The sequence below is a fragment of the Labeo rohita genome, chromosome 13 (genome assembly GCF_022985175.1).
Source record: "Labeo rohita strain BAU-BD-2019 chromosome 13, IGBB_LRoh.1.0, whole genome shotgun sequence".
Taxonomy (NCBI): domain Eukaryota; kingdom Metazoa; phylum Chordata; class Actinopteri; order Cypriniformes; family Cyprinidae; genus Labeo; species Labeo rohita.
The window spans coordinates 29700792-29727845 of NC_066881.1; the positions used below are offsets into that span (position 1 = coordinate 29700792).

At 34.2% G+C, this 27054-nt stretch overlaps 1 protein-coding gene across 1 annotated transcript in view; it reads left to right on the forward strand.

The window, feature by feature from the left end:
• The window catches only part of cdh23 (cadherin-related 23), a 308861-nt gene that overhangs the window by 172461 nt on the left and 109346 nt on the right, over positions 1-27054 (forward strand). The window contains exons 11-13 of the mRNA XM_051125171.1: positions 2418-2606; positions 19114-19263; positions 22361-22519. Of these exons, the coding sequence (XP_050981128.1) occupies positions 2418-2606; positions 19114-19263; positions 22361-22519 (498 nt within the window). The remainder of the gene's footprint in view (positions 1-2417; positions 2607-19113; positions 19264-22360; positions 22520-27054) is intronic.

Below are 27054 nucleotides of genomic sequence, written 5' to 3' on the forward strand. Positions count from 1 at the left end.
TTTATTTTAACTTCTAAAGCACAACCACAGCAGTGACAAATAAATTACCATACAACGCTGTCAATTATGTAACAAAAACCCAGTCTCACCAGCACATGAAAGAAAAAGTACATCGTTGAAAAAAAAAAGCATGCAATACTAAGAAAATTAAAAAAAAAAAAAAAGTATTTTATATGTACCTCTTGTATTTTATTTTGATATTTTGTGCAATCAAAACTTGTGTGACAATTCTAAAACAAAATCAACAATTTTACAAGGACTTCAAAGTGATTTATCCAGTCAGATAAGGACGTTTGGAAAGTTCACTGATTGTAGTCACCTTTTTTCTGCTTGTAACATTATATATATCCCCGTCCGAACAGTTTCATGTTTGTGTTTTGGGTTCTTCCGCTCTATTTGCAGTCATAAACTGCACAGCTGTAGTCCTCTAAATTGAAATCAATGATTGCCACGAAAAGTGAAACTCAAAACAAAGCGAACGCAAGAAAAACCTCCCAAAATATTCATAAGTTATAGATTTTCATTATCTATTTCTCTCTCCTGAGCCGCTGCTCCTATATATGAATTTTTTTCCTTTTACCATTTTATCTTCTTACTCTCTCTCTCTCTGTCTCCCTCTCTCTTATTGGTGGCATTATTGATTTCGAGTGAAAAGTAATAAAACTAATTTCTCAACTTCACAGAGCTTGGATAGGCTAGAGTACATTGGGCTGGAGGTCAGTGCATTTATTATATGGAGGGGTGGAGAAGAGATGTGCAAGGGGGTGTTAAACGACACAATTCGTGATTAACCTGGACCCGCAGCGACGCCGCACTGCCATCCTCCATTCACCCCGCATCCCTCCGTCACAAAACACCATTATTCCTTTTGATTTCTCTGCGAGTCCAGCTCCATCGCTCAAAAAGAGGAGGAGAGAGAATGAGAAGGAGGGAAGAAAGAAAGTGATTGTGAGCAATTGTTTCCTGTCGATAAGACTTGTTCATCTTAAATCTTATTGGCTGTGTCTGTCTTCCCGCGCTGGCCCTCGTGTGCCCCCACTTACTGCAGACCTGTGGGATTTCTCCCAGAATCCTCCCCTCTGATTTAATAAAGAGGCAGAGCTGAACAAATGGAGGAGATTGAAGACTAAACGTTAATGCTGCTTACTGCCAGATTCCCTCTATTATCACATCTGTTCCTCTCTCGTTTCGTATCTCCGACTGCCTCTCTCTGTCACTCGCGTATCTTTTTTCTTTCTACTGATGCTACTTTCCTTTTCTAGAGCGTCTTATAATGTTTTTCTCACATTAGAGAGATGGATGATGTTGTTGTATGTCTGCCACGGATCTTACACTATATACACTACCAGTCAACAGTAAGATTTTTTTTTTTTTTTTTTTTTTTTTTTTTTTTATTATTTTTAAAAAGTCTCTTTTGCTCACCAAGCTTACATTTATTTGATCCAAAGCACAGCAAAAACAGTAACATTTTTAAATATGTTTACTGTTTAAAAGAATTGTTTTCTATTTGAATTTATTTTAAAATATAATTTATTCCTGTGATCAAAGCTGCATTTTCAGCATCACTTCTCCAGTCTTCAGTGTCACATAATCCTTTAGAAATCATTCTAATAATGCTGACTGGCTGTGCAAGAAACATTTATTATTATTTTCAATATTTAAAACAGTTGAGTACTTTTTTTTTCAGGATTTTTTGCATAGAAATTATTCATTATTATTACTTTATATAGAAATTATTACTTTTATTTATCAAGCGTGCTTTAAATTGATCAAAAGTGATGATAAAGACATTTATAATGTTACAGAAGATTCAAAAGATAAATGCTGTTGTTCTGAACTTTCTATTCATCAAAGAAACTTGAAAAAATTCTACTGTAATTACCTGTAATTTCAACAAGCAACAAAGTAATTTTACCTGCTGGTGTCAGTGTTGGACAGTTACTTAGAAAAACAAGTGATTAAAAAAAAAAAACAACCAGAATAAAAATCTATATTGTATTTTTTTGACAATGTAATTTTGCATTATATTTAATAAAACCAAGTATAAATCTCATCGGTTTAGTGTTTTTAAGCATTTTACATTTATTGTAATTCAAGGCAGAATTTAAACAGTATGTTTTTTCAATTCCAATTTTATTTTGAACTGATCTTCAGCTGACACTCAGTCATCAAAGTTCTCCGGAGAGATGTACCTGTAATTTCGCAACAAAGTAATTTTACCTGCTGGTGTCAGTGTTGGACAGTTATAGAAAAACCTAAAATGTTCGTTGTTGAATTTTTTTCTCTTTATTCCATTGGCTTTTCCAAAATCCCAGAATCCCATAATTTCCCTTGCAGTCTCATTTGGACCCTGCTGTATATATTGAGATTACAGGCATCAGATTAAAACCGTTGTATGTCTTTATGTCTCTCTGTAGGCCACCGAGCTGAATGACAACCGCACGCCCTCGTCTGCCACCGTCATGACCACCTTCACCATCCTGCTGATCGATAAAAATGACAATCCGCCCAGGTTTAACAGCTCTGAGTATCGCGTGCTGATCCCTGAGCTGGCGCAGGTCGGCTTCGCTCTGCCTCTGTACATACAGGTCGAAGACAAAGATGAGGTGAGACATGCACACATACAAAGATGGTCAGGTTTTAAAAGAGAATCCTTTTCCCCTCACATGATTTCTCTGACACGTATTAATTATTCAGATGGACAAGTATGCCTATAGCCTCTGAGTATGTTGGCTGTTTCTTTCCAAGTGAAGCTGCTAGCAGAAACGTCTTTGTGGTTTTTATGAACATGACATTTTTTACAACATGGACTATTCTGATATCAAGAACCCCTGACCACTCTCACTGCTCGCCACCTTGGCAGTAGCTCCAGAACGAGCTCGAGTCAGTCAGACGTCAAGCTTTCTCACCTGTTCACCTCCTATCAGTCAAGCTTCAAACTAGTCACTCTTCTGAATCTGCTCTCCTGGCTCTAAAGTGCTCAAGTCAGCAGCAACATGCTCGCATAACTTCATGCTAATTCTTTCCAATCTGTAAGCAGTTTTTGACACTGCCATCCACATGTTTTGCTGGCAGAGATGGGCATTTCAGAGTCAGCACTTCGCTATTTGTCATATGTGAAAAACAGGTCCAGGTCAGTTTTTGATTGACTGACTTCCTCACCTTGATCCCTCACCACTGGGTTTTCCTAGGGCTAGGAAATTTTCACAATGTATTTGCTGGCGATAAATGTGCTGTTTTTGCTTCACTAGTGCAGAAACAGCAATGATTTGTGGGTCAATTACATGATCCTCAGGTCTGTTCATTTGTTCAAAAATACATTAGCATTCAGTTCATACTTGAATGATGAGCATGATTTATTTATTTATTTTTTTTGTATAAAAATTTGTGCTGTCAGTTGATTCATTGCGATTAATCGCATCCAAAATAAAAGTTTTGTTTAGATAATATGTATATACTGTATATATTTATTCTGTATACATAAATATATATGCATGTATATATTTAAGAAAAAATATGTTGTTTATATATTCAGATTATTTATATTAGGGCTGTCAGATTAATGCGTTAATGAATTAGTTATGGAAAAATAATGCAATTAAAATATTTGAACAGCTTTAACATAGCTGGCCCTGCCCCTGCCCCTGCCCCCAGACCTGTACATCATTTTATATTTCATACAGTTGACTGTTGACAAATGATGCAGGGCAACAGCTGCATAAATGCAGTTATGCCCTAAAATTCAAGATATTGGTGCAGAAAATGCCCCTGTATGTTTGTATGTTTTGTCTCATATTTATATATACAGTGTCTCACAAAAGTGAGTGCACCCCTCACATTTCTTCTTAGTATATCTTCTTAAGGAACAATACTATAGAAATGAAACTTGGATTTATTTTATAGTAGCCAATGTGCAGCTTGTATAGCAGCGTATATTTACTGTTCCCTGAAAATAACTCAACATACAGCCATTATTGTCAAAACAGCTGGCAACAAAAGTGAGTACACCCTAAGTGATACCAGCACTATGTCATTTAACCATGCAAAGTGTATCAAAGTTCAAACACAGCTCAAAGTTGTGTATCTTGTATTAGAGCAGTTAAAATTTGGTGCTTTGAGTACAATTCTCATATACTGACCACTGGATGTTCAACAAGACACCTTATGGCAAAGAACTCTCTGAAGATTTGAGAATTAGAATTGTTGCTCTCCACAAAGATGGCCTAGGCTGTAAGAGGTTCAGTAACAACCTGAAACTGAGTTACAGTACTGTGGCCGGGGTCATACAGAGGTTTTCCAAGATGGGTTCCATCCGGAATAGGCCTCACAAGGGTCGATCAACGATCAACTCGTTCTGTGCGTCAGGTGCAGAACCTGGCTTCAAAAAACAGATGCATGAGTGCTGCCAGCATTGCTTTAGAGGTTGCAGAAGTAACATGTCAGCTTGTCAGTGCTCAGACCAAACACCGCACTCTGCAACAAGTCGGTTTGCATTGGCGTCATCCAAGAAGGAAGCCTCTTCTGAAGCTGGCTTACAAGAAAGTCCGCAAACAGTTTGCTGAAGACAACCTGTTCAAGAGCATGAAGAGACTAAGATAAACTTGTTTGGCTCGGATTGTGCCCTGGTGACGAGTACCAAGAAAATTGTGTCTCTCCTACAGTCAAGCATGGTGGTGGTAGCATCATGGTCTGGGGCTGCATGAGTGCTGCTGGTACTGGGGAGCTGTGGTTAATTGAGGGAAACATGGATTCTATTATGTACTGTACATTTCTAAAGCAGAACACAATGCCTTCCCTTCAGAAACTGGTCCGAACGGCAGTTTTCCAACATGATAATGACCCCAGTCACACCACCAAGATGACAATTGCCTTGCTGAGGAAAGTGCAGGTGAAGGTGATCTGACCTGAACCCTATTGAGCACCAATGGGGCATCCTCAAGCGGAAGGTGGAGAAGCACCATGTGTGTAACATCCAGCAGCTCCATGATGTCATTATAGAGGATTTCAAGAGGGTCCCAGCAACAACCTGTGCAACTCTGGTGAATTCCATGCACAGAATGATTAAGGCAGTGCTAGAAATATTGACACTTTGGACACAGTTTTGACAAGTTCACTTAGGGTGTACTCACTTTTGTTGCCAACTGTTTTGACAATAATGGCTGTATGTTGAGTTATTTTCAGGGGGCAGTAAATATACACTGCTATACAAGCTGCACATTCACGACTCTAAAATATATCCAAGTTTAATTTCTATAGTATAGTCCCTTGCTGAAATGTGAGGGGTGTACTCACTTTTGTGAGATACTTTATATTACATATCACATGATGTCACACGGGCAGCAAGAGCAATATGACACGAGTGCTGATTTTGTCCCGATCTATCACGAGCGTAAATGTGATTTTTTTTTTTTTTTTTTTTTTTTTTTTTACAACAGTTCAGTAAATAATTATATTTTAAATACAATATTATGTGTTTTGCTCAATTTTGATTCAAAGACCCATTCATAAAGAGAACCATTTACTTAATTTGTGAATGAATCAGCAGTTTGAACAAATCGAATGAATGAATGACTCATAAAGGCATTTACCTGCTAGCAGATTTAGTTTCTTATTTAGAGTATCATTTCATCAGCCAAAAAATAATAATAATAAAATTAAAGAGACATTAAAGGGATAGTTCACCTGTAAATTTTAAATTCTGTCATCATTTACTCACCCTCATGTCATTTCAAACCTTTGTTTTGTGGAAAATAAAAGAAGGTATTTTGAAGACTGTTAGTAACAAAGCTGTTTTGGGTAACAATGACTTTTTATTTTATGAATAAAAAAATACAGAGATGTTTCTCAAATTATCTTCTTTTATGTTCCATCCGTCCCTTTTGTGTAAATGTTTGTGTAATAAATGTTATGCTGTTACATATTAAATATACACAGTATACACATATATACACATATATTATGTAAATAAAAAACTTTTGTTTTGCATGTGATTAATCACGATTAATCGTTTGACAACACATATAAAAAATCATATTAAAAATTTTGTGAGGAAATAAAGTAAACAATGTCAGTGATACAGCTCTCCTGATATTATAATAAAAAAAAAACACTTTTTACAAGAATGTAAACTATATGAAGTACTTTCACATGATTATAAAATAATTATTTAAATTAATCTTATTATTTTATTTTAAAAATAAGCTCAGACACATATAGTACCAATGATTTGTAGGTCAGTTACATGACGATTGTGCCAAAAATAAATTAAAATTCAGGTCATACATACAGTCACTTGAATAGTCCTTAATGAGCATCATATATTTATATTCAAATTTATTTAGATATTTTTGAAAGTCAAACATATAAAAATAAATAATATTAATAATAATAATAATAATAATTTACTTATTAATTTGCTTGGTAAAAGCATAATTTTAAAATGTCAACTAGTTATGGCAGTCAAGCAGGTTTTCTCTAAATCTGTTGTACAACAAAAATTAGTGGCATTTTAAACAGCTTTGAAGTGGTTGATTTGTGGACTAGTAAGTATAAAAGCTGAGTTATGAGGCTGAAATATTTTCTTGGGCCGTGTATCCAGCGGAAAGCTATATAAATGTTATGGCTTGTGAATATCAAAGGTCTGCAGGGAGCGCTTGTCAAGGTTCGTGTTTTAGTGATAAAATGCTCGTGAAGTTTTTTTGCATTCTTGAGCATCATTTACTGTGTTTGACATTTTGAAACCATTCTCGTGCAAATAGGAGTAATGTATTTTTATAGCTTTTACACTAGAAAATTTAGAGAGAGGCACACATAATATTTAGTGTTACTGTATGTCAGGTGTTCATTGGCTGTTCATAAAACAAATAGTTGTGACTCTAAATTCTGATGGGATGATATAAAATATCTGCTATAAAATGGCAACGTTTAAAGCGTACCACACAGGTTACAAACAAACACACTGACGGTGCATACTGTACGTCCATGGTCTCTCATGTGCAGTTGTACACACTCAAGAAACCTGTTTAGACTGGAGCAGGGTTTAATTTGCTTTCGAATAGGTGAGATACAGCAGCAAATCATCGCTAACCAGCAGAATCAATCAGAGATAAGAGCAGCAAAAGTCAAATTAAGATTGATTCCTGCTTCAAATGACTGGAACAGAGAGTGACAGATAAATAAAGAGAGAGGGGGAGAGTGTCAAACTAGGAAACTACTTACTGTACTACATACTGTGTTTTTCTTCTTTCTCTCTTTCTTTTTATAAAAGTAAGGAGGCAACACTGAAACACTAAAAAACAAAAGTTTATGCTCACTGAAGCTGCATTTTTTAATAAAAAATACAGTACAAAGAGTAATATTGTGAAATAATGTTTGTGAAACAATTTAAAATACAGTTGAGGTCAAAAGTTTGCAGAATCAGCAAAATGTTAATTGTTTTACCAAAATAAGAGGGATCATACAAAATGCATGTTATTTTTTATTTAGTACTGACCTGATTAAGATATTTCACATAAAAAAAATGTTTACATGAAGTCCACAAGACTTTCAAAAAAATGATTGAATTTATTAAAATGACCCTGTGCAAAAGTTTTCACACACTTAATTTTTAATACTGTGTTGTTGCCTGTTTTTTTTGTTTGGTGATAGTTGTTCATGAGCCCATGTTTGTCCTGAACAGTTAAACTGCCTGCTTTTTTTCAGAAAAATCCTTCAGGTCCCACAAATTCTTTGGTTTTTCAGCATTTTTGTGTATTTGAACCCTTTCCAACAATGACCGCTTGATTTTGAGATCCATCTTTTCACACTAAGGACAACTGAGGGACTCATATACAACTATTACAGTAGGGTTCAAACGCTCACTGATGCTCCAGAAGGAAAAACGATGCATTAAAAGCCAGAGGGTGAAAACTTTTAAACAGAATGAAGATGTGTACATTTTTCTTATTTTGCCTAAATATCATATTTTTTTCATTTAATACTGCCCTTCAGAAGCTACAGAAGATACTTACATGTTTCCCAGAAGACAAAATAAGTTACATTTTCTCTGATCTTCAGATTCTATGCATGCTGAAAATGTCCATGCTGTGCACAGTATACATACATTATACTGCAGAAATAATAAGAGTAATGTATTAGTATGCACTTCTGAAAATAGCTAGATTAAACAGAAAGCGTGTGGAAATGTGTTTTCACCTCCAGTCAGTAACTCAAACATTTTACTGTCCTGTCACTTTTGATTGGCAAATCAAAATTTTATTGGTCTCCAATTACTTAACTCCTTCTCTCAAGTCTAAGTACCTTTACCCTTCAATCTTTGAGGGCAAACAGCTCTTTTTTTCTCTTTTGAGCAGTGGAATTTCCTCTTACACGGGAAATACAGCAGCAGCTATATATTAGAGGCGTTTTCATCTCTCTCAGCACAAGACTTTCTGAACACACAGGCGGGTAAAGACAGAGATAGCAGCTCCTCAGCACAGCGAGGCTTGACTCTGATCCTAATGCAAGATGAACAACAGTCTTTCAGAGGGTCCGAGAGTTCAATAACAACCTCAGCCTGTTTATTTTGGGATGAGTTAGGGACTGAGATTTAAGATGTCCTTCTCTCTCTTTACTTCAGCTTTGGGGTTCAATGCATCAAGCTACGTTAATGATGTGTGTGTGTGTGTGTGTGTATGTATATATATATATATGTGTATGTGTGTGTGTATAAATATGTAAATATGCATTGTGAATTGACATGTCTAGTACGATATGCACCTATTAACCCAACACCTTATAGTAAGATTTCTTACTGTGTTTCCAAACTTTCTCTGCATGGTTCGTCTTGAAACTTTCCTGCTGATGTGTGTGTGACAGGCAGCTTTTATCTTCTCTGTAGTAGTTCAGGCAAATGGACGGGCAATTACGCTTATGGCCAGTGAATGTTGACATCCCTGCATATTGGATGGCTCTTTAAATAGCCCCCATCAGCTACAATGGCTCTCTAAGCGCTCCAAACAAAAACAAGGGGTTATTTTAACCGCCGATGTAATTCCGTCATCGATCTCGAGCGTCGGCCTCCGTGTCGCCTTCCGCGTTCCGAGGCTTTTAAGAGCACAAACGTGACGAGAGGTTTCTTCTCTCTTGGGATGTTGACAGTTAGTGGTTTTGATTATGGATAGAGATGTGTGCTGGATGGTTTGCCTTTACTGTGTGTTGTCATCCCGCTAGAAGCTGACAGGTGGATCTTTATAGTGCACCGTGCTGGGCGATGAACAGCTAGGTTTCTGTGTGGTCCGAACAATCCAGGGTTAGATTTGGATTTGCAGCAAGGAGTTCAGCTGTTGTAAAAGAATTTTGGCTTTATTGCATTATTGCATGTAAATACAAAGGTATTTTTGCATGTAAATAAAAATTATTGCGTGTGAATATAAAGGTATTTTTCAAGACTTAACAAATCAAGGTTTGTCTCAGTGCACTCTTAGAAAAGTGGTACAGAAGCTGTCACTGGGGTGGTATCTTCCAAAAGGTACACTTTTGTATCTTATTTACCCCTAAAGGGTGCATTTTAGCAGCTTAAAGGTACATTTTTGAACCTAAAGCATACATATGGGGGTTTATGATTTGCGCGAAACAGAATCCAGTCATAAAAACGTAATTTACTGTATAATGCAGAATGGTGCCAAATTTTGGATGAATAAATCAAGTACACTTAAATCAAATCTTGATATAGACCAGTGTCTGTGAATATTAAGCAAAAGGACTATTTAAATGTGAATCCTGCATGTTTTGCGTGTTTCTGTGTGAATGAATGGCGCAGATGTGCAGTTTCATTTACTACACACATACTGAAGCGCGCGTGATGCTCAGTGTTTTTAGCCTCTGCCACCTCATTATCTGAGTACATAAACAGACCTGCTCTGAGAGTCACTTCATCTATTGTCATATCATATACAAACAGAAAGTTCTTTAGGTCTTTACAGCAACCTGTCAAAATAAAAGTCTGGTTAACTTGAAGAAATTGTGACAGAAATATAGGACTTGATGTAATAGTAGTAACTACTACTACTAATAATACAATTTTAATTAAAACGTTATTTTTAAGAAATAATCAGAATTTTTTCTTCCATATTTTAAATGTAACCATAAATTTCTGTTGTGCAGCACTTTGTTTGTCAAAAAAGGGAAGGGTTGTTTCATTTTCTTGTGAACAAAAGATAAACTAATGTTTTATGCCTTCATTTATTTACCAGGAAAAATTAAGTACACAACAAAAATAAAATAACAATATTTCAAAATAAAATAAAAATAAATAAACAAATAAGAAAATTAAAAATACATTAAATAAATAACAATTTATTTTTTTGTAAAATTAATTAAAGATCCTTTTGATCATTAATTTATTATTATTATTATTATTATTAATTATTATTTAATTTAATTAAGCCATTAAAATGGAATCCAGAAAGTCAAAATGGAGATTACAGAATTTGATTAAAAAAATAAATAAATGAGAAAGTAGTTTATAGGGCCCTAACGACTCAGTTTTTCCTAAACTTTTAATAAATTGCTGTTAAATTGTGTACATTTCCTGATTTCAATTAATTAGGCATGCCTTTAATTATTAAAATGGGGAAAAGAAAAAGGAAAAAAAAATCCATTTAATTCAGAAAAATTACATTACAATTTGGGGAGAATTTTTTTTTTAACAATTTGGAGACAAAATTAAACATTTCTTAGGACCCTACACATACATTTGAAGTCAAAAGTTTACATAGACCTTGCAGAATCTGCAAAATGTTAATTATTTAACCAAAACAAGAGGGATCATACAAAATGCATGTTATTTTTTATTTAGTACTGACCTGAATATGATATTTCACATAAAAGACGTAATAAAATAAAATAATAGTTTACATACACTTGATTCTTAATACTGTGTTGTTAGTTGAATGATTCACAGCTGTATGTTTTTTGTTTGTTTAGTGATAGTTGTTCGCCCTGAACAGTTGAACTGCCTGCTGTTCAGGTCTAACAAATTCTTAGGCATTTTTTGTGTAAGACTTTTTAAATTTATAGATCAGGGTAAATTTCACTTATTTTGTCATCTGGGAAACATGTATGTATCTTCTGTAGCTTTTGAAGGGCAGTACTAAATGGGGAAAAAAATATTCTTAGGCAAAATCAGAAAAATGTACACATCTTCATTCTGTTCAAAAGTTTTCACCCCTGGCTAAATAAAAATGCATTTTGTATGATCCTTCCTATTTTGGTAAAATAATTAACATTTTGCATAATCTGCAAGGTGTATGTAAACTTTTTTTTTTAGTTATATTTATATGTCGGCACACTAACCATAAGACTGTTGGTGCGGATGTATGTAAACTTTTGACTTCAACTGGATTAGAACCTAAATGGTACATACCTTTTAAAAAAATTATCGCCCCAGTGACAGCTTTTGTACCTTTTTTTCTGAGAGTGTAGAGTAATTAATAGGGCATTGGTTTGTTTTATGGGTATTTTAGATGGTTGCAGTTGCTGGGCAGATGCTACTGTGTTCATGTTGGATGCTAGCATAGAAAATCTGATGAGAAATTAATCTTTGAGTCCTTTGTGTTTTCAATGTTTTGAAAGTGCCACAGAGTCATATTGTTTACTTCTGCTGCCGGAATGAACCAATGAATCATTTGCTTGTATTTGTCTGTGTATATTAAGCCAAGATAGGAGATAGTGTTTTAAAAGAAAAAAATTACACACATCACCTTAAAAGCTATAAAACCACTCCAATAGTCCATTACAGCATCTCAGGCTGCGAGTTTTCAAACGGATGATCGTTCAGAGATAATGAGGTGTTATGTCAGCAACTGCAGTCTGCGTCTCTTCATTAGCATTAAGGTTAATGTAGATCAGAATGAAACTCAGGATTAATGATTGTGTCAATCCGCATGACAATCAGCCGGCAGCTAGCTAGTTAGTTTGTACAACAACAGGCTTAACTCTTAAGAAGCGTAGTGTTCGTTGGGTCACATTTGCATTTGTAGCTTTGTGTTTACAATCACTTGCAGACCATAAAACTGCAAGATGATTTGGAGGCGAATATCTGAACAAATGAATCTCTTGATTATGCTGGTATGTAAGAGTTCGATTGACACAAACTCTATTTCTCTCTCCTCATCTGTATAGTGGCCGTTCATTCGGTCGGATTTCCTTCAGCAAGGCCTCCGGCTCCTCATTCGCCTCCTCAATTACAGCATTCGGCCCGAGGAGCGACGTGATGGAGGGATTTTCATAACTGAAAGATATAAAAGAAGTGAATATCTCCGATTAACCTGGAGTGCTGCTCTCTTTAGCGAGGGCTGGTCTTCGGTTATCGTCCTTTATTTTACGCGCTCAATCTTTCTCTATTATTTTCTTGTTCGTTCTCTGTGTGTTTTTTCCTCTGTGAGGAAACACCTCAGGTTAAATGTTTATTGAACTCTGAAACTATTTTCTTTGTCCGGATCAATTCACCACGTTGTGGTCACAAACGGCTTCGCCTGCAAATGGAATCTGGTGGGGATGTGTGTGTGTGCGCGCATTAGCAGTGTTGTTCATTAAGTGTAGTGCTTTTATTTGTATGTAAAATATATTACCACTGAGCAGCAGGCTAGCTGTCAAAAGGGGAAATTGTCACCAGGAACTGGTTTTTGAGTCAGACACAATTTATCACACAAATGTTCTTTTCTATAGTGCTGTAATTTGTGTTATTTTTTCACTTAATTTTTTTTTTTTCATCTGAACTTGATTCCGGTATCATCATATTATTTTGCTAGGTGTTGGCTAACAACAGTGTTGTTTTAGTATTATTATACACTGCAAAAATAAATTAATTGGACATTAGACTGGACATTATCCAGTAATTTTATGGACATTTTCGTTAACCCCAAAAAAAACTATGCAATGAAGTGCAAATTCAAAATACAGGTAAAACACCAGACAAAAAAACTATTTAATTTTATATATATATATATATATATATATATATATATATATGTATGGAAAATTCCTTTGTACATTGTGGCTTTTTTAACAGTGTAGTATTTATTAACATTTTGTATTAACTATCATTTTATTTATTTATTTATTTTTTTTTTCATTTCAAATTTAGTTTAAGTTTTAGTAATTTGGTTAGGTTTTTATTATATGTATTTTTATATTTTTATTTAGCTTTATTTTTATTAAACGTATTATTTCAGATTTAACTTATTTTATTTCAGTTAGTTAATATTTCATAATCTTATATATGCACACTGCCATTCAAAAGTTTGGGATTAGTAAGATTTTACATTTTTTTAAAGATGTTTTTTATGCTAACCATGGCTGTATTTGATCAAAAATACAGAAAAAGTAATAGTAATATTGTGAAATAATATTGCAATTTATAATAATAGTTTTAATATATTTTAAAATCTAATTTATTCCTGTGATGCAATGCTGAATTTTCAGCATTATTACTCTAGTCTTCAGTGTCACATGATCCTTCAGAAATCATTTAGTGTTGAAATATTATCAATGTTGGAAACTGTTTTGCTGATTGATATATATTACTTTAGCGCTTTGTTTTCAGGATTCTTTAAGTAATAAAAAGTTTAAAATATCAGCATTTATTACAAATAGAAATGTTTTGTAACAATATACACTATCGTTCAAAATTTTGGGGTGGGTAATTTTTTTTCTTTCTTTTTTTGGAAATAAATGAACATTTTTATTTAGCAAGAATGTGTTAAATGAATAAAAAGTGACAGTAAATACTTGTTATATTATTCTGTTTTTAATAGATGCTGTTCTTTTTCATTTTTTATTCATCAAAAAATCCCAAAAAAAAGGTATCACACGTTAAAAAAGAAAAAAAGCAGCACAACAACATTGATGATGATCTGCATATTAGAATAATTTCCGAGATTTTAAAAATCGTACTGATCCCAAGGCAGTGTATTTTATTTCTGCAAACAAAAATTATTTTTAAACTAAAAATTATAGTTTTAGTTTAAGTTACCAGTCTTAACACTGAAAAACAGGTGAACAAAATAAAAATTTAGTACATTTTAGCTAAAATTTTCAAGAAAAGCATTTTTCATGATGATAGATTGGGTTACTATATTGAGTCAACTTAAAATAATTTGTTACTTTTAAATTCAGTCAACACAAAAAAGTTTAGTCAACTTAAAATGTTAAGTTGTACGAAGTGACAACTTAGATATTTGAGTTGCTTCAACTTAAAATTTTAAGGCAGCTGGGTACCAAACCCAACGTTAAATTTTAACAAACCAAATTTTTAGTTCAGTCAACTCAAATATCAGTTTTCCCTTAGTACAACTTAACATTTTTTAACATTGCCGCGTCAGTGCCGTACCACGTCGCAGACGTGTGCAGTGTGTGGTAAGACATTTATTCATCATACAGTGCGCACTGTAAAAAACAATTTGTTAAGTCAACTTAAAATAATTTGTAACCTGGGTGCCTTAAAATTTTAAGTTCAGTCAACTCAAAGAAAGTTTATTCAACTTGAAATGTTAAATTATACTAAGTGACAACTTAGATATTTGAGTTGAATCAACTTAAAATTTTAAGGCAGCTGGGTTACTTACCCATCTGTTAAGTTTAGCAAACACAAATATCTAAGTTGTTACTTAGTACAGCTTAACATTTCAAGTTGACTAAGCTTATTTTAGTTGACTGAACTTAAAATTTTAAGGCAGCGGGGTAACAAATTATTTTAAGCTGACTCAACAAATTGTGTTTTTTATTTTTTACAGTGTAGATAGCTTCACTTATAACGTGAGTGTTTTTTTTAAAAATGCATTAACTTGCACTAGAATAGGCTAGGCTAATCAGTGATGATGTTCTTTGATAATGTTAGGCTGCTTTTAGCCTTATGCTTTCCTAGGTGTATATGACTTCCTTCTTTAAGACAAATGCAATCTGAGTTATATTACAATTTATCCTGGCACTCCCAAGCTTTAGAATGGCATAGACGAGTGTTTCTCCTCATCCAGTCCAAAAAAAAGTCCAATAATATGCATCCATCCATAATAAAAAGTGGCTCACGCGGCTCAGGGGGGTTAATAAAGGCCTTTAGTGAATCAATGCGTTTTTGTAAGAAAAATATCCATATTTAATCCAGCTTGCGCTAACAGTTGTAAACGGAACTTGCTTCTTTAACAATGGGTGTGGCAGTACTGAAACACCGTCTAAGCTGTTCGCCAATTGCAACGCAGTGGGACAGCTAACCAATCACAACACATTTGGTTTTTCAGAAGGCGGGCCTTCATTAAACCCAGAACTAATCAAGCCATTTGTGCCAGGCTGGGAGAGATGTATTGTAATAATGTAAATTATGTTAAAAAATAATGCGTTTTTCGAACCACCAAGCATGAAAGCATGTTCTAGTACACCCACAAAACACAATCAAGACTTTGTAAAACAGCATAATAGTTTTTACACTGTTTTTCACTAAATGAAAAAAAAAAATCTTTTAACATTCATTTTTAGAAGCCAACATAATACCATATAATTCATCACAGGCATTTACTGAAACAGGTTGAACTGATTGGCAATGATGCCCTCTCATACAGAGAAGTCGCAAGCAGGATTGCTAAATTACTGTAATGACATACTCTTTAGAAGCTTAATGGCCAAATAAAAAGCACATTAAAACCACTGCGATATTCATAGTGCTGCTTAATTTTATATCGCCAGCAAAATAACCATGAATACACCCTGAATATGTTCCCGAGCACTGAGAAATATACTAGTACACAGGGTTTGTAGGTCTACCATGTTGGTTTGTCAGTGACTGTGTGTGCATGTGAGATCCGATAAGAGCAAAACCCTCAACCCATCTTCTCCTTTTTGTGTGAGAGAGAGAGATTACGACAAAAAAAGAAAGAGAGAAGGAGACTCGAAGAGATGGAGTGATTGTAGCGACAGATAAGTGTGGACTTAGTAGAGATAAGCAGCAAGTAAACACACACAATAATCAATCACAGATTTTTCTCACCATGCTCAACATTATTGCTTTTTGAGTGTGTTTGCGTACGTGCTTACGTGTGTGTCTGGGTCGGTACGTTCGCGTCTGAACTACGTTCCTGATGTATAAGTTGTTGTGACAGCTCGCACAACTGAGTGGTTTTCAGTCAGCGAATCTCTTCGTCAGTGTAAGTGCCAGCTGCTTCGCTCATACATTAGTATTATGTTTAATCAGGGTGTGTGATGCAGTGTGTGTACAGTATGAAAATGCTTTCTAAGATAGTGATGAGTCATCATTGAATTTACTTCCTGCCATATGTCCTGTCTTCCCCTCGCCGGCCTCGCAGAAGAGAGAATGACACTAATGAGGGACTTCCTGTCATCTCTCCATTTGCTCGGGATCTCTCTGTACCTGAAACAGCAACGGGAGACAGAAATGATTATTGCAGAACATTTTATTACTTTTTATTTGAAGCCTGAAGTTTTATTTCGAGTCAGTCCAATAAAATCCCTGTCAAAACACACGGTAACATTTAAGGAAAGGATGAGAGTGGAACTTTTTGCAGGTGCGATGTACAGTACACCAGATGTTAAATTTTGGTCTTGAGGCTTAATGGAGTTCTCACTCATGAATTGTTGGTGTCAACATTGTTGCAGATTTTCTCCTCAAATTTCTTTGGAGAAAGGGGCATAGACACAAAGGTCTTAAAAATGTCCTTAAAAGTCTTAATTTATGCTTTTACAGAATAAGGCCTTAAAAGGTCTTAAATGGCAGCAGAAAGTCTTAAATTTATAAAATTATTGCATTAAATGTTGAGTGCACTGAAAAATATGAATATCTTTGTTTGGTATATTTTAATTTTTTAATGCATGCACTGCCGTTCAAAAGTTTGGGATCACTACGATTTTTTATGCTTTTAAGGAAGTTTCTTATGCTCATCAAAAATACAAAATTTTAAATTGTGAAAAATTGTTTTATTATTTTGATATGCAGTATGCTTTAAAATATAAGTTATTTCTGTGATGCAAAGCTAAATTTTCAGCATCATTACTCTAGTCTTCAGTGTTACATGATCCTTCAGAAATCATTCTAATATGCTGATTTATTTTCAGTGTTGGAAACAGTTGTGCTGCTTAATTTTTTGGAACCTGTGATTCTTTTTTCATGATTCTTTGATTAAACAATTTATAACAAAGTGTTAATTAAAAATAGAAATATTTTCTAGTAATACTAGTCTTTACTTTTTATCAAATTTAACACCTCCTTTCTGAATAAAAATATGAATTTCTTTAAAAAGAAAAAAAAAAAAAGGAAACTGGACCCCAAACCTTTGAACAGTAGTGTATATAATTACAAAATATTTCTATTTTAAATAAATGGTAGTCTTATTTTTTTTAATTCATCCAAGAATCACAGAAAAAGTATGACAGATTCCAAAAAAAAACAAAAAACAACAACAATAAAATTGGCAACACAGCTGTTTTCAGCATTTATAATAAATTATCATAATAGAATGATTTTTGAAGGATCATGTGATACTGAAGACTGGAGTAATGATGCTGAAAATTCAGCTTTGCATCGCAGGAATAAATTATATTTTAAAGTATATTAAAATAGACAACTGTTATTTTAAATTGTAATAATATTTCACAATATTACAGTTTTTTTCTGTATTTTTAATCTAATAAACACAGCCTCGATGAGCAGAAGAGACATCTTTTAAAAACATGAAAAATCTTAATGATGAATGGCAGTGCATATCTAATCATCCTTAAATCAAGATCCATTTACTTGAGATTCAAATTAAACACACACATGTAGTCTTGAACAAAATTAAATTGTATTTTTAGTTTATGCTTAAAACAGGAACAAATATATGTGTTTTCCCTGAATTAAGTTGACTGATGTCATTTTGATCAATTTCACAGTAAACAAGACTTGTAATTTTGCTTCCCAAGTAAATGTATCTTGATTTAAGAATCTTTAGACATTTGCACTAGAAAACAAGACAAAAATGACTGAAGATCAGTGTTGGGGAAAGTTACTTTTAAAAGTAATACTTTACAATATTGCGTTACTCCCTAAAAAAGTAACTAATTATGTTACTTTTTATGGAAAGTAATGTGTTACATTTTTGTGTTACTTCATAAATCTGGGCAGGGCTTGGTCATTTGTTTTTAATATAAAAAGTTCTTTTTTTTCAAATGTAAAAGCCCTTTCACACCAAAAGCCTCAAGCTAAAGGAAAAGTGAATTCTGTACAGCAAATGTCTGTACAGCAGAATGCGGAAGAAAGTTCAGCAATCTTCAGCAATAAAAAAATATGAAATTTGAGTAATTTTTGCTTATTAGTATGGATAAATTGGATCATCGAAGGTCAGCAGCAAAGACACAGGTTAATAAAATGGGATTGAATACATAAAGTATATTTGTTTAATATTTAAGATTTAATTATTGCAGGTTTGTGTCATATTCTGAGTTGCATTTCACTGATTTTATTAATTCTGATGAATACTAAATCTGTTTTGTGTGAGATGAATTAATGCATGTCCACATTTATTCTAGAACTAAAGTAACATCTTACTCTCGATTTCTCTTAATGTGGGGTCAGGAGAGCTTTCAATAAATAAGTGGGGAAAAAAGTAACAGGCGTTACTTATTTGAGAAAGTAACTCAGATATTTTATGGTGCATTAAAAAGTAACAAGTAAAAAGTAATAAAGATCTGTTGTAAATTGCATTTTCAGTCTTTTAAGTTTGGCTAATACAAAACATTTACATAAAGAGACCCTGTTGATGTATTGTGTTCCATTTGATTTATTTACTTGGTCTTAAAAAGACCTTAACAAGTCTTAAATTTACCTTCATAAAGCCTGCAGAAGCCCTGCAAATGAGAGCTTTAAAATCAATGTACAATGCGGCTCAGAACATTTGGATGAGAAATATTTAAGTCAGTTTTGATAGCTGACTTTGACACTAAACAGTTCGAGAAGTTGAGCTCTCTTGTGCGGTTTCCTACACTTGCAAGGTTTTATATAGAACAAATGTTTGCTTCTTAGCTGCGGACAGTGAAATATCAGATAAAGCAAAACAATAAAGTGCAAAATGACTCTGTGTGTCTCTACAGGGGGTGAACAGCATGTTTCAAGTGGTCCTGACAGGGAATAACTCTGAGCACTTCAGCATCTCTCCCACCTCCGTGCAGGGAAGAGCAGACCTCCGTGTGCGCGTGGCTGTCCCGCTGGACTACGAAAACATCAGGAGCTACAGCTTTTCTGTAAGTGCAGAAAACACATTTTCATCAATCCCAATTTTAGAATTTTCAGATTCATGACTCCAGTCTTCATCGAATTGCTCTCTAATATCTCATGCGCAATGGATCTGTGCCCATTTTATTTGAACATTTAGAACACACTGGGAATAGATGATCATGCCAGAATGGTGTTTTTTTTTCGGAAAATTAAACCGAGATTTAGAATGAGGAAAATGAATTATAAATAAACTACTGGCACTTATATACAGAGCAGTGCTGTCATGCTGCTGGAGTTCAGCTGTGTTTCTGCAGTTCATTTCATTCGACTGACTGAAGCTGTTCCCTGCAGCGATGGACTTACCAGCTGAACTGACAAATGACTGCAATCTGTACCAGTATAAAACACAATCAGAATCTGTTGTAGACCAGTATAACAGATTCCCTCAAACAGGCACTGCCTCAACCAGTTTGTAGCCTTGTTTTGTGCAAACATCTGTTGCAGTTAATCTAAAAGTAAAGAGTTCAGTAAGCTAACAAGTCATTTGGAAACTGGACTTTTTAGGACAATAAAAAAAAAAGTTCTTCGTCAAACTATAATAACTTTCTCTGTAATACAGGTGCATCTCAATAAATTAGAATGTGGAAAAGTTCATTTATTTCAGTAATTCAACTCAAATTGTGAAACTCGTGTATTAAAATTAATGCACACAGACTGAAGTAGTTTAAGTCTTTGGTTATTTTAATGGTGATGATTTTGGCTCACATTTAACAAAAACCCACCAATTCACTATCTCAACAAATTAGAATATGGCGACATGCCAATCAGCTAATCAACTCAAAACACCTGCAAAGGTTTCCTGAGCTTTCAAAATAGTCTCTCAGTTTGGTTCACTAGGCTACACAATCATGGGGAAGACTGCTGATCTGACAGCTGTCCAGAAGACAATCATTGACACCCTTCACAAGGAGGGTAAGCCGCAAACATTCATTCCCAAAGAAGCTGGCTGTTTACAGAGTGCTGTATCCAAGCATGTTAACAGAAAGTTGAGTGGAAGGAAAAAGTGTGGAAGAAAAAGATGTACAACCAACTGAGAGAAACGCAGTCTTGAGAGGCTTGTCAAGCAAAATCAATTCAAGAATTTTGGTGAACTTCACAAGGAATGGACTGAGGCTGGGGTCAAGGCATCAAGAGCCACCACACACAGACATGTCAAGGAATTTGGCTACAGTTGTCGTATTCCTCATGTTAAGCCACTCCTGAACCACAGGCAATGTCTTACCTGGGCTAAGGAGAAGAAGAAATGGACTGTTGCCCAGTGGTCCGAAGTCCTCTTTTCAGATGAGAGCAAGTTTTGTATTTCATTTAGAAACCAAGGTCCTAGAGTCTGGAGGAAGGGTGGAGAAGTTCATAGCCCAAGTTGCTTGAAGTCCAGTGTTAAGTTTCCACAGTCTGTGATGATTTGGGGTGCAATGTCATCTGCTGGTGTTGGTCCACTGTGTTTTTTGAAAACCAAAGTCACTGCACCCGTTTACCAAGAAATTTTAGAGCACTTCATGCTTCCTTCTGCTGACCAGCTTTTTAAAGATGCTGATTTCATTTTCCAGCAGGATTTGGCACCTGCCCACACTGCCAAAAGCACCAAAAGTTGGTTAAATGACCATGGTGTTGGTGTGCTTGACTGGCCAGCAAACTCACCAGACCTGAACCCCATAGAGAATCTATGGGGTATTGTCAAGAGGGAAATGAGAAACAAGAGACCGAAAAATGCAGATGAGCTGAAGGCCACTGTCAAAGAAACCATACCACAATTCCATACCACCTCAGCAGTGCTATAGGCTGACCACCTCCATGCCACGTCGAATTGAGGCAGTAATTAAAGCAAAAGGAGCCCCTACCAAGTATTAAGTACATATACAGTAAATGAACAAACTTTTCAGAAGGCCAACAATTCACTAAAAATGTTTTTTTTTTATTGCTCTTATGAAGTATTCTAATTTGTTGAGGTAGTGAATTGGTGGGTTTTTGTTAAATCTGAGCCAAAATCATCACAATTAAAAGAACCAAAGACTTAAACTACTTCAATCGGTGTGCACTGAATTTAGTTAATACACAAGTTTCACAGTTTGAGTTGAATTACTGAAATAAATGAACTTTTCCATGACATTCTAATTTATTGAGACGCACCTGTATATCCATATGTCATATAACAGATTGGTATTAGCGATGCATGTTGCTTGCGTGTTGTTTTTAAATGCACTGTCAAACAATTGCAAAAAATGCCTTTTGCTCATTTGAACAGTTTTTTTTTTCATCTCCGTAATCATGTCTGCAATGAAATACTACATCAGAGAGACATAAAAGTCTCATAAAAGTGTGATATAAAACAGCCACTTTAGATTTAATGTATTGGCTCTGTTTCAAAACCTAGTAACCCTGTTTGCCATCTAGTGCCTACATAAGTAGCTGCCTACTAATGCTGGGTTCAGACTGCACAATTTTAGCCTTGGTTTTCACTCGCCGACAGTTTTGTGAAATCGTCAACACATGGCCAAAATCAGTGCTTGTTTGTCTAGTTTGAAGCACTCAAATGTTGCCAATGCCCTTGAGATATTTGGCAAGCTAAGTATCTGGACCTGTTGGCGACTTACAGTCCTGCAGTGTGAAATGTGTTTTGACTGGAAATGACATCGCAGATGACCTACAGCCAATGAGAGAGCACAATACAGGGCAAGGGAACGTTCAGTGGGCGGAGTCATAATAGATCAGCAACAGAACATCAGCAAGCATCAGTTCTCTCCTTCATGTTCTTTTTTGTTTATTTTTTATTTTTCACTTCAAATTAACTTGGATTGCAAGCTTTTTTTTGCACATAACAGCAACTAGATCCTAGCCCAGACAGTTGTGCAGTGTGCGAGCAGCAGTGATCTAGTGACTTCGAAAATCGTGCAGTGTGAACCCAGCATTAGGGAACATTCTATACAGCACACGGATATCAAATATTATATTTAAAGTAGAGTTAAGTATATGAATATTTTTATTAATACATATAATGAATCCTCCATAGGCAGCTGAGCTTTTTGGTGTTATTGTATGTGACTTTTTTTTTGCTCTTTTCTCCAGCTGTATGCCAACGAGTCTCTGTCGGAGCATGTGGGGTTTGCTCGAGTCTTCATCGACCTCATCAACGAGAACGACAACAGGCCGATCTTCAGCCAGACGCTTTATAACATCAGTTTACCTGAAAGCACCCCTCCTGGAACATCTCTACTGCAGATAAAGGTGAACACACACACCTATCGCTTTCTCCAGGTGTGTTACATGATGTAGATCATAACACGGGGCTCTACGGTTACTTTTCTTTTTAGAAGCACTTGTGTCAAAAGCTGTAGGTGTAGGAGCACAGTCAAAATTTTACGAGCACCTTCTAATCAATAATCAAAAAGTCTGATCAAAAATTAGCCTTCTTATTACGAAGTGATATTTGAGTCCTTAAAGTGATTTACAGGGGAATTTAGTTTTTACCTTTGTAATGACATTTTTCTAACTTCATTAAAAGTATGTCATATTTTATGTCAAATTTTTTAAAAATGATATTTTATAAGATTTTTTTAAGTTTCTAATTAAAACAACAATAAGAACAAGTAGAATAAGAATAAGTTACCAATCAAAAGAAATCAGTATTAACAAAATTAATTTATACTACAGAGGTGGCACAGAAGAACACAAAAGTGGTATGTAGGTGTATTTTCATGTTTAATAAGGCTTAGAAGTGGCATGAGTGCAATCATATTCATAAATTCATGTTGAGATTAATGTTTTGAATATAAAATTTTGAATATAGAAATATTTTAAAAATGTTAAATATTTTAAATAACTGAAAAGATACTTTAAAAATGAAACTGAAACTGCCAGTAGGTGGTGGAAAGTCACTGATTTAATTACTGAATCATTCATTCATTTGATTCATTAGAACATCTGATTCATTCAGGAATAAAGCAAGTGACTGTCTTTATGAATAGGAAATTGAATCATTGACTCACTAGATTCGATTAAAATGCACATTCATTCATAATGTGCATCTCTATTCAAATGTGTTTGAATAGAGATGCACAGCGGCACAGTTGTGACTTGTTTCAAACTATTTTTAACGACAAAGTAGAGCAAAGTCAGGCAATAGTGTTATAGTCTGTTTCTGTTTTGCGCCACTTTATTTGCCGAAAAATCAGAGAAATTGTTAAACTGTTATTTGATTACATTTTAAAAGATTTATTTAATTGTTAATGTGTTATGCCTTCATTTGATTATCATCATTTTTGATAATAAATTTGTATTACATTTGTATTGTCTTAAAATAAAATAAAATAAATAGTTAAAGTCCTATGAATTAGGTTGTTTAGACATGCTTTTTTAATTAATACAGTTAATCCAACCATTAAAATCGAACTCAAAATTTTGAAAAATAATTTAGAAAATTTAGAATTTAGAAAAGTAAAATAAAATAAAAATATTAAAACAATAATTTTTGTTAAACTTTTAATAAATTTATGTTTAATTGAATTTTAGTTGAAGTGTCTTGATTTCAATTAATTAGACATGCTTTTTAATTACATTTAACATTTAATTTAACCATTAAAACTGAAATCAGAATTTGGAAAAAAATTCATAGGGCCATAAAATGCAGTTTTTGTTAAGTTTCTTATAAATTATTGTTAAATTGTAGAAGTTTCATAATTGCAAATAACTGGACGTACTTTTTGATTACTGTAATTTAACCATTAAAACAGGAATCCAGAATCATTGAAATGGAAAAAAATTAAATTTGGGGAAAAAAGAATTGGAATTAAATAAAGATAAAAAAAAAATAAAGCTCTTTTCATAGGACACTATTGAAGTTCCCCTCTGCATCTTTGGTAGAAAAGCAGTGATGATACATTAGGAAGTTCGGATCCTCGTCTACAACTCTCTGACATCCATAACATTCCTCTCCTTTCCACGGTGTCACCGTCATTTATTTGATTTCGGCACACAGAGTGTTTTCAGAGTGCTGAAGGTCATCCCACACTAGGAGTATAAATCACTGTGAACAACCACATGCAGCTCATAAATTCAGCCTATTATCACTCTCCCTCTGTCACTCTCACTGCTGGACTCTGTAGGGATCAATACCGATCGATACACGGTCCGGGCTCTGGATCCAGGTGCTGGACTTGTGTCTGTGCGAGCTAGTCCCAGTCATAAAAGTTCAAAAGTTCAAAGCTTCTGTATTGTGAGGAGCAGTTGAAAATCTCAAATTCACAGAACAAATCAGAAGCGTTGGTGCCATTTGTTGAGAAAAGATGCTTTCGGAACTTTTAAACAAAACTTTCCTGTTTAATATTTAAGGGGTCATATCATGAGTAGTCAAGTTTTCCTTGATCTTTTGAGATCAAAGAGCGTGGTGTACTGTGAAAACACTCTGGAACTTTAAGAAGTTCCTCTGCAGTCCTAAAGGAGCAGTTATTGAAAACGAGCTAAAGCGGATTGTTTGTGAGTATGTAACTGTTAATTAGAGGTTTGGCCTGTTTAGGCTAAGGTAATACTGTAATTTGGATGAATTTGCAAGGCAATGTAGATCCATGTGAGACATCTCTGGTCATTTTTGTTGAACTTTAAATGTGTTCTAACATTATAAGTGAACTTCAGTGGGTAAAAAAGCATGGTTCGACCTCTTTCAAAAGGCCAGATTGAAAAACTCTGTAGGTTGGTCAATCAAAAGCAAGACAGATGCAATTTACATATAAACAGCTTAAAGGTATTTACAGTAGTTTCATAAAAGAAGGTGATAAGAGAGGGTGGAAAATGTAAAATATGACTGTTTAATGCAAAAAACTTTTGACTAACATTTTAAGTTGTTTCAGGGAAAAAAATTAAATGATCGATGGAATATTTCTTTTACAGTTTTTTTTTTTTTTGTGAAGATTACTTTCCTCAACTTCTCATGAACTATTGTAAATGAATAACTATTATTTTCAACTGTAGTTTTCATTATATTATCATTATAGTAATGCAATATTTTTAGGACATTACAAATATTTAGCAATTCAAGTAATATATAATTTGTGTTTTGATTTCCACTTTATATTGCATTTTTGTATTATATAATTTGGAAAGGAAGCATTTAATAGCATTTTGAATTAAATTAATGATACAATGCAAAAAAATAAGATTATTGTTATTTTTTGGTGACGTTTGGTACAATGGCATTTTAGTGCCACGTTAAAAATAATAAGATTTTGTGTTTTTAATCTTTAACTTTAATCTCCTAATTGCTACAAATGAATTCTCGTAAGTTTGACTTTATTCTCGAAACATTTAGACTTTGTTCTCATAATTTTGACTTTATTCTCATTTTATTTAAATTTTGTTCTCGTAATATTTTGTCTTTATTCTTGTAATTTCCACTTTATTCTCGAAATATTGCGACTTTATTCTAGTAGTAATTCAACTTTATTCTTGTAGTATTTCGACTTTATTCCTGTAATATTTCGACTTTAATCTCGTAATCTTTTTTATTTTTAACGTGGCACTAAAATGCTGCTGTTACTTTTTTTAAAGTCTCTTATACTTACAGAGGCTTGTTTATTTAATCAAAAATATAGTAAAACCAGTAATAGTATAAAAAATATTATAATTAAAATTTTTAAATAACTAATGCATTCCTATGATGCAAAACTAATAAGTAATATTCTAATAATATTCTAATAATGTTGTCAAAAAATCACTATTTAAAATAATTGTTGTCTATTTCAGTATAATCTAAAATGTAATTTATTCCTTTGATGCAAAGCTGAATTTTCAGCATCATTACTCCAGTCTTGATCACATGATCCTTCAGAAATCATTCTAATATGCTGATTTGATGCTTAGGAAATGTTTATTATTATTTTCAATGTTTTCAAAACAAGTAGTGCTTCTTAAAATTGTGGAAACATGATGCTTTTTTGGATTCTTTGATGTATAATGTTTAAAATAGTTTTTTTTTTTGTTACAATTTGAAAGTCTTTACAGTTACTTTCAATCAGTTTAAAAACATATGTAAATCTTACAAATCCCAAATCTTCGAACAGTAATGTATGTAATGGCTGACTGGAGTGAAGTTGCATCTCTAGTTCTCTCTCTTCTTCTTCTCCACCTCTGATGAGACATTCGTGTGTGGCAGCGGCCTGAGAGTCGTTTGTCGATAAATGCTGTCTGCTCTGTGTCACTGGCTCTCTCATGACATGTAACGGCCTGTAAAGTCAATAGAGTGGTAACTTTACCCACAATGCCCTGAAGAGAAGCTGAAACACAGTTATGTGGCAGCAGCCTTATGATTACTCACTGTTCTTTCTTTTTTCTCTGTTCTTTCCTGTTTTCAAATATCTCTTTTCTTTTCCGCCCATCAACTTCAAACAGCTGCTATAAAGAGCTTTAAACAGTTGGTTGATTCTTGTGCTCTCAGACTGTTCGGTTTCTTCACATAAACCTAAAAGATTTTGCTTTACAGTGTCGCAGTCACTGTTGTTTCCTTCAGGAAATGCAGATGTAGTTGTGTCTGTATATCGCATTTTTTCAGAGGCAATTTGAGGGGCTCTGTGTGTGCTAAACAGATGTTTGGACTACTGCTAATACGCTGCCGGTAACTCACTAGAGCAGTTTAGGAAGGAAAACACACACATATACACACAAATCCATATGCTCCAACATACATATTTACATACCCGTCAGATACCTGTCAGCTCTGACTCATTATGATGGATGCACCGTTTTTCTCCTTAATTTCATTTAAAGTTGCA